We start from the raw sequence: 9,335 nt of genomic DNA, 5'->3' as shown, positions 1-9,335 counted from the left end.
TATGTTTACCTTTTCTTATATATCAGGCCCTGGGAAATCCCCAGTATTAATACACATGATGAGAACTTGGAAATTCCCAAGCCTTAATTATAACATTAACCTTTCTCATTACATCACTTCCTGAGGGGAAATCCCATTACATCACTTTCATTTTACAACCTCAGGGGGTTTCCAAATATTCCAAATTTAGAAATGATTCAATTTGTGTTTGATCAAGTTGATGCAAGAAAGGGGAATCCCTAAAATGTCTCATAAAATAGATTTTAATTGTAAACAAAGATAATCAAATTAAATTAATCAGGGCACATCACACCCTCCCCCTTAAAAGAAGAAAGTTTGAATGTAATGAAAACTTTCTTAATTGTTTTCTTCTTTTACATCAACGTCAACATAATATTAACTTTGAGTGCTTAACTCCACATACACAGTGACTACTTGTCACACAAGTTCTTTTTTGAAGGAATTTTTGTTTGTCAGTTTTTATGCAATTCTGGACAAGGCATCAGCCATTACATTGTCTTTTCCCTTAATATGTTTGATGTCCAGATTGTACACTTGCAAGGTCAAACTCCACCTCACCAGTCTTTGGTTGTTGTTCTTCATCCTGTTGATGTAGGTGAGGGGATTGTGATCTGTGAAAACAAGCACAGGGTATACTGTGGCACCCAAATACACATCAAAATGTAGCAGTGCCAATAGCAATGCTAGACACTCCTTCTCAATTGTGGAGTAATTTCTCTGGTGCTTGTTGAATTTCCTTGAAAAGTAACAAATGGGGTGATCTATTTCATCTTCACCCTCTTGCATCACAACACCTCCACAGCCTATGTCACTGGCATCAACAGTCAATTTGAACTGCTTCTGAAAATCAGGTGCAGTAAGTACTGGTGAACTCATGAGTATTGATTTGACTTTGTGAAAAGCATTTTCACACTGTTCTGACCAAATGAATTTTGCATCTTTCTTCAACAAATCAGTCAAAGGACTTGCTATCTCTGAAAAGTTTGGACAGAACTTTCTATAATAGCCAACCATTCCTAGAAATCTCATGAGTGCCTTCTTGTTTACAGGTGTGGGGTATTGCTCAATTGCTTCAACTTTGGCTTTGATAGGTTTCACCTGACCTTGACCTACAACATATCCCAAGTATGTGACTGTGGCATGGCAAAACTCACTTTTTACCAGATTGACTGTCAACTGTACTTCAGACAGCTCCTTAAACAATTGATGGAGTTGTTCCATGTGTTGTTCCCAAGTTTGACTGTAAACAATCAAATCATCTACATACGCTTCACATCCCTCTATGTCTGCCACAATTTGATTTACCATTCTCTAAAATGTTGCTGGTGCATTTTTCAAACCGAATGGCATGACTTTGTATTGGTAAAGACCAAATGGTGTACAAAAAGCAGAAATCTCTTTGGCACGGTCTGTGAGTGGAACCTGCCAGTACCCTTTTAAAAGATCAAATTTGCTAACAAATTTTGCATTATTATGGCTTAACGCACGATTATGGCTTAACGCACAAGTTGAATGCGAGTAGATTTAGTCATAACAGAAGTTATTCAAACAGGTTCAGCCAAAACCAACCTAGAGCAAATCAGGGTGGTACACAAGAAGGGAGATCTCAGTCCAATCACAGATCCTGGTCTAATTCACAGCATAGTGCTGGTGGTAGAGGGACCCCATGGAGTTCAGGTACCAGACCAACAGGTGGGACTGAATTTAAATCCCAATTATTTTGCAATTTCTGTAAGAAACCAGGACATACAGTGACCACGTGTCGGACCTTAAAAGCCAAACAAGATGCACAAAAACAGCAGCAAACTGCTAGTAATACTGTAGGATGTGCAGTGTCACTTGAGTCAAAGAAACAAGTCAGTCAAATTAAAAAACAAGAATTCCCACAAAGGGAGGTGACACAGACAAGGTGTGTGAGGAATTTGAACCATTTGTGTTAGAGGGAGTAGTATCACTTGGTGACAATGGTAGTCCAAAGCCCATCAAGATTGTGCGAGATACGTGTTGTGCACGGTCTATGATTCTGGAAGGAACTTTGCCCTTTAATGAGGATAGTTCAGCTGGTAATGCTTTGATCCAGGGTATTGGGATGGAAATTATTAATGTACCTCTCCACAAAATTAACTTGACATCTGACTTAGTTTCTGGTTCTGTAACCATAGGAGTTAGACACGAATTGCCAGTTAAAGGAGTGTCCATGTTGCTAGGAAATGACTTGGCCGGGGGGAAGGTTTTTCCTGACCCAATAGTTACAGATAAGCCCTGTTTACAGGATGATAGTAGTGAGGAAAAGGAGATATTTCCTGCATGTGCAGTGACACGGGCAATGAGTAAGAAGGCCTCATTAGAAACAATTGAGGACAACCAAATTGATGACATAGGCTACAATTTGGAAGACACTTTTGTGTCAAAGTTGAATGAGAAAGAAGATAAACTTCCTTCTCCAGGGGATAAAAAGACCCCTGAAAATGACACATCCTCTGAGCATGAACAAATTGGGGAAACATTGAGAGACCCATTAAGTCATGACAAGCTGATTCTGGAGCAACAAAATGACCCAGAACTCAAAGAGATCAATCAAAGGGCATTGACCCTAGAAGAAGCAGAACAAAATTCTGTCTGTTTTTACAGACAAGATGGTGTGCTAATGAGAAAGTGGCGCCCACCTGATGTACCTGCCGATGAAGAGTGAAAGGTAGTGCATCAAATTGTGGTACCAAAAGTATACCACACTGAAGTTATTAACATAGCACATGATAGTCCCATGGCAGGGCATTTGGGTGTTAAGAAAACTCATGAAAGAATTCTGAGACATTTCTGGTGGCCCACTCTCAGAAAAGATGTTTCTGAATATTGCAAAACATGTCACATATGCCAAGTAGTAGGGAAGCCAAATCAGAAAATACCTCCTGCTCCATTAAAGCCAATTCCAGCCTTTGATGAACCATTTAGTAGGGTTATTATTGATTGTGTAGGCCCCCTACCAAAGACTAAGTCAGGTAATCAGTACCTTCTGACAATTATGTGCGCGTCAACACGCTTTCCTGAAGCCATACCCTTGAGAAATATTAAAGCAGTGACTATAGTGAAAGCTTTAACTAAGTTCTTCACATTTGTGGGGCTCCCCAAGTCCATACAGTCAGACCAAGGATCAAACTTTACTTCTGGAGTATTTCAGCAGGTCATGTATCAATTAGGTATAGAACAGTATACCTCAAGTGCATACCATCCAGAATCACAAGGTGCACTAGAAAGGTTCCACCAAACATTGAAAAACATGATCAGGACCTATTGTTTGGAATTTCAGAGGGACTGGGATGAGGGAGTGCACTTGTTGTTGTTTGCTGCTAGGGAAGCTGTTCAGGAAACTTTAGGATTTAGTCCTTTTGAGTTAGTGTTTGGACACACAGTGCGCGGGCCCTTAAAGTTGTTGAAAGAAAAGTGGCTCAATGAGAAATCAGATATCAATTTATTGGATTATGTCTCCAATTTTAAGCATAGGCTTAACAGAGCAACTGATATCGCCAAAGAAAACTTGAAACAGGGTCAGGCCAAAATGAGACAATGGTATGATCAACATGCCAGGGAAAGAGTGTTCAAACCAGGTGACAAAGCTCTAGTACTATTTCCAATTCCCGGACAAGCCCCCAATTTTGTTACGAGTCGTACTTGACTCAAGGCCAAAATCACCTTTTACCCGAACTCACACGAATGCACAACACAAATACACTGTTTGATTATGCTAACAAAATCTAAGTCATTAATTGAAAGCACGTTATTATTGGTACAATATATGACAACAAATGCACATACACAATAATCAAATATAATCACTCTTTATCTATTTTGTACTTAGCCAGCATTCTTCTTCTTGGCGATCATAAAGTTCTTGCAATGTTCTGGACGACTGCTGTAATATATCCTTATTCATTTGTCCTGCGAAAATCAGCGAAGTCCTTTGTACACTTGCATTGATAAATCCTTGCGTATAAAATCCTTATACGAAAATGGTGTTCTCCAAACACGTTTATAACTCCTTGCGCAGTTCTCCTATACTAAACTCCTTGCGCCGTTCTCCTATGCTAAACTCCTTGCGCAGTTCTCCAAATTTAACTCCTTGCGCTGCTTTCTCCAAACTTGGTGCTATTTCCACCTTTCACACAATATCTTCAGGATGCAGGACTGCGATGCAGTTGTCCCCACTTATATTGACAGTTGCGTTGAATCAAAATACCAGACTTCAGCAAGTCGACAGAAGAATATATTTCCTTTCTTGGAAGAAGTACGTTCTTTGACGTATTCTAGATCTGCTCCGACAACACTGGTAAATAGTAGTACTTTGACTACATGAAATATTTCTGGTTTGCAATTTCCTTTCTTTGAAGGAATTGGACTGTAAGCATATTAGCTAGCAAGCCCAGATCAACACTATCAACTGTGAAGAAATATGTTTACCTTTTCTTATATATCAGGCCCTGGGAAATCCCCAGTATTAATACACATGATGAGAACTTGGAAATTCCCAAGCCTTAATTATAACATTAACCTTTCTCATTACATCACTTCCTGAGGGGAAATCCCATTACATCACTTTCATTTTACAACCTCAGGGGGTTTCCAAATATTCCAAATTTAGAAATGATTCAATTTGTTTTTGATCAAGTTGATGCAAGAAAGGGGAATCCCTAAAATGTCTCATAAAATAGATTTTAATTGTAAACAAAGATAATCAAATTAAATTAATCAGGGCACATCACAAGGTATAGAATATACCGATACAATATATCGATTTTGACTGCACGTGCATGCTATCTTTCCGAGCAATGTACTAGTATTAGTATAGACGTTGGGTTCCCCCTTTTTAAATAAGATTTTCGCATAGAACCCCCAAGTTTATTTAAGAAAATGGAAGATTAAATTACCATAACAACGAAACAGTAAACTTTGTCGGGGTTTTATGTAATTTGTCACAATCATTTCATTCTTCATTTTCACTAAATTCAAAAAATATTTTGGCGTATATAAAATTGAAATAAAATTATCTGTCTCCTAAACGACATCAACTGTATCACAATTGGGTACCACGAATCGTTATGTTGTGCAGTTAATATGCATATATTCTTTTATATATAGGATGCTTAAGGTTTTACACAAAAATATTTCATCGAAAAGCCTGCCCACTCGGCTATTTCAACAACGTAATCAGACTTCCTTAGAATGTGCAATAAATTAGCATTAAATTCAAGTTGTTGTTTTTTAACGAATTTTAAAAACACTTCGCCAATGGCGAATGCTGCTGTGTATCGGTGCATTCTACTGGGGTACGTACCATACCGAATTCGACAGCATTATCGTGCAATGAGAGTAAAACGGAATACTTTTATATAAGTAGACCTATATCTTACTTTTGATGTCAGATCTTGTCTTTATCAGATGCTTTCACGTTTGCTATTTGTCCCTTTCAGTAGCACATCTATAATGCTTGTTCCCGAAATGCAAAAATATGAATTTATATAAAGACAAATCAGTCAATAGAAGTGGATAATTTTGACATGATAAAAATATACAATCAATTATTGCGGTAATTTTTTTTTCGATTAGTTATAATTCCCTGAATATCTCTTGTGCTTTTTTATGTTTTGAAAATTGATAGTTTATTGTGGTGATCTATTTTTTTCTACACAAATGTTATTTATAGACATCAGGTCATACTATATTTTACAGCTACATGTTCAGTATTTATTGTTCTCGTTAATATTATGTTGTTTACAGGGTTGGACCCCATTACATCGTGCTGTCTATTATGAAAAAGAAGCTTGCATACAAATCCTGCTGGACAAGGGCGCAGATGTTAATGCCAAGAATAATGATGTAAGTATGAATTCACTTCAATTGTTTATCTTCATAGTTTCTGAAGTGGCAGAGGCGTCAATCCCAGTGGGTGACAGGGGAGACATGACTCCCACATTTTTACAAGGGCGCAAAAATCAAAAGTCTCTCACGTTTCGGAAAGGGAAGCAACGGGAAAAATAGAGGTTATCCGTTCAGCTGCATGATATCCTATCAGGGTGCATAATAGTAATAAATTGCCCTATACTTGTGTACAAAATAGCCTCTATTCAAATGCTCTACAACCCTTACGAAGCGACTCAATTTTTCAAACTGATGTTTTCCTGACAGACAAACAAACAAGCAAGTAAGCAAACAAACATAAATATATTTGTGACCACTTAATTTTCGAACTACTGGACCGCGAAGACTATAAAGTTTGCTCATCCCATTTTTAGAATAGTACCACTTGTAATTTTACCGAGAAACAGGCACGGCGTCTTGAGAAATACATTTAAAATGCGAACAAAAACACAGATTCTTTTTAAATTTTGGCAGATGCTTGGATTCAAGCTTACATTTAATAACTGGCATATTTTTTTCACAAAAACTGCCCAATTCATTATTTATTTTTATATTGATTTATGGTTAGTCAACAGTTACTGAAATTTAAAAACACTGCATCGGGACGGAAGGCCTTTAGAGACATTATTTGGTGATGTGAAATCTTCAGAGTACACAGTTGTAATAAATTGCCCCATATATTTTTTTGTGTACAAAATGGCCTCTATTCAAATGGCTCTACCAACCTTACGAAGCGACTCAATTTTTTCAAACTGATGATTTCCTGACAGACAAATAAACAAGCAAGTAAACAAACAAAAATAAATATATTGTTGACCTTTGAATTTTCAAAAAAAAAAATGGACCGCGAAGACTATCAAGTTTACTCATCCCATTTTCAGAATAGCACCACTTGCAATTTTACCTAGAAAGTAGCGCCTAATATATACATTTAAAATCCGAATAAAAACAGATCTTGGCAGATGCTTGGATTCAAGCCTACATTTAATGAAAAACCGATTGTGACAACGTGGCTTGACCCACAAAATGCATATGATACCGTGCCACACAATCTCATCTAGTTTGCAGTAGATTGGTACCATGTTCCCGACCACATCAGGAAGATGATCTTTAACTACTATGATGAAAGTTACATCTATGTAAATACTAAGGAATGGACAACAGATTGGATACACTGCAGCATAGTATTCCAGGGATGCCCACTATCTTGCATCTTATTCCTGGCAGTATTCAATCTTTGCCTTGATCTTCTTGACCAACACAGCCATCTGGGATACTGCATGAAGGATTCATCCATCAAATCTTCAGTCAAAGCTTATGCTGATGACCTTACTATAACTGCAAGAAACCCAGAAGACTGTCAGAAACTGGTCAACGTTGTTAATGACTTCCTGAGGTGGACTCGATCAATGAAGGCAAAGTCAAGCAAATGTCGGTCCCATGCCATGAAGAGAATTGTCCCAAATAAGAAACAAAAGTAAGAGGGACATAAAACCCAATATGTGGCATACGATCCAAAGTTGACAATAGATGGAGAAGAGATTGCGTATATCCACGACCAACCCATGCGATTCCTCGGCAAGCTTATCTTCAAAGATATGAAAGATAAGGAAATCAGAGAGTCTGTAAAGCATAAACTAACAGACATGCTGAAAAGGACAGACAAAAGCCTACTCAATGGAATCATGAAGTTGTGGATATATAATAATGCAATCCTACCCAAAATGACATGGGAGTTTACCATCTACAACTTCCCAAATACATACATCGAGGGCTTGGAAGCTACCTGCACCAAATACTTGAAAAAATGGGCAGGAATAAACAGATGTACCACCAACAGTGCTCTATACAGAAACAGGAAGAAGTATGGGCTTCACCTAACAAGACTCACCACTTCTGTAAAATACATGCAAGTCACCAAGCATCATTTCAACAAGTATTCTATAGATGGAAAAACACAGACTCTCTACAAAGACTGCCTACAAAGAAAAGCAAAGCAACCTAGGTGGAATGGAGTCAGAGAACTTGAACAAAGAGAGCGACATCTGATACTGAATGATATGTGCAGAGGTCAAACAGACATAGCAGGCCTTGGTTTCAAAAAGAACCAGAAACTGTGTTAAGAGACATGAAACCCCAAGAACACAGGAAATGCCTCACTAGTCTGGTGAAAGACGTAGATGAAGATGACATGCTTGTGTACCCCTATGGATGCGCCAAACAAGGACAATGGCTCAGATAGGACTCTGCCATGCAAGTAGATACATACTGGAAGAAGCTCCTTTATGTATGGACACCAGAGCTCCTGTCTTTCCATGTCAATGCCACCCACGACCAACTTCCATCACCAGCTAATTTGAAACTCTGGGAAAGACCAACCTTGGATCCTGCCATCTATGCCATCATAATAATTGCACTCTATTCCATATCTTAAATCGATGCAACTATTCTCTGCAGAGTGGTAGATACAACTGGAAACATGATCAGACACTGAAAGCTGTAGCAAATGGCATAATGCCCTTCATTGAAGAGGCAAATCAGAAGTCGTACACCCATCCAGAAGATACCAACTATATGACTACTATCAAATTCCGCACTGCAGATGGTGTAACCTACCGGAATCCAACACTGCCTCTTCCAAAAAGAGATCCAACAAACCTCTTACAGAAGGCCAATGACTGGGAATTCCTTATGGATGAGCAACATAAGCAAGTAATATTTCCTCCCATAATCACAGAGCCTGCAAAACGTCCTGATATTACAATCTATTCTGAAAGGACCAAAACAGTTATCATCATTGAGCTTACTGTCCCAATGGAAGAAAACCTGTCAAATGCCAATGCAAGAAAGAAAAGCAAATACCAAGATCTTGTAGCCGACTGCGAAAATAGGGGATGGTGTACGCACTACTTCCCAATTGAAATTGGAAGCAGCGGTATTTACAACACATCGCTGACAAAATGCATCGCTGCTCTTGGAGTACCAAGTAGAAAGAGACGTATCATCATGGATGTAGCTTCTAAAACCGCACTCAGAACCAGCTATGTGATATGGTTATGCCGTCAAAGCAAAGCATTCCGACAGATAGACCTTATTCAAAGCTGGAAACCGTCTCCATGTGAAGATAAAGAAGACGAACCAGCCACTCAGACCTCAGACCTAAATATGCCAAGTGACACTTATAAATATTCCTCAACGACACTTTTCATAGCTTTACACTAGTCCTGCCTGCTGCCTTACATCACACCGGATGTACCGTTGCAACGGTGTGGCACTTGCTAGTGTAATAGACTGCAACTAGGTGATTTTTTTCCAATTTTGGCATCTTCCAAGAGAGAACTACACCAGGAGTGCTCATCTTAAGAAGGGTGAAATATAGACTCCGAAGATGGCCGCGCTGG

At 38.6% G+C, this 9,335-nt stretch overlaps 1 protein-coding gene across 1 annotated transcript; it reads left to right on the top strand.

The window, feature by feature from the left end:
* The first annotated feature begins 7,499 nt into the window (after positions 1-7,499).
* Positions 7,500-8,057, top strand: LOC140142234 (uncharacterized). The gene has a single exon (XM_072164201.1). It carries the CDS (start codon positions 7,500-7,502, stop codon positions 8,055-8,057), a length of 558 nt encoding a protein of 185 aa, XP_072020302.1.
* The last annotated feature ends 1,278 nt before the right edge of the window (positions 8,058-9,335 follow it).

The sequence above is a fragment of the Amphiura filiformis genome, chromosome 20, assembly GCF_039555335.1.
Source record: "Amphiura filiformis chromosome 20, Afil_fr2py, whole genome shotgun sequence".
NCBI lineage: Eukaryota > Metazoa > Echinodermata > Ophiuroidea > Amphilepidida > Amphiuridae > Amphiura > Amphiura filiformis.
Note: the sequence above shows the minus strand (reverse complement) of the source record. Positions and strands in the feature narration are given on the sequence as shown.

Bases quoted from the DNA above. Each gene is read 5' to 3' on its own strand.
- LOC140142234 (XM_072164201.1), top strand. From the start codon at position 7,500: ATGCGATTCCTCGGCAAGCTTATCTTCAAAGATATGAAAGATAAGGAA.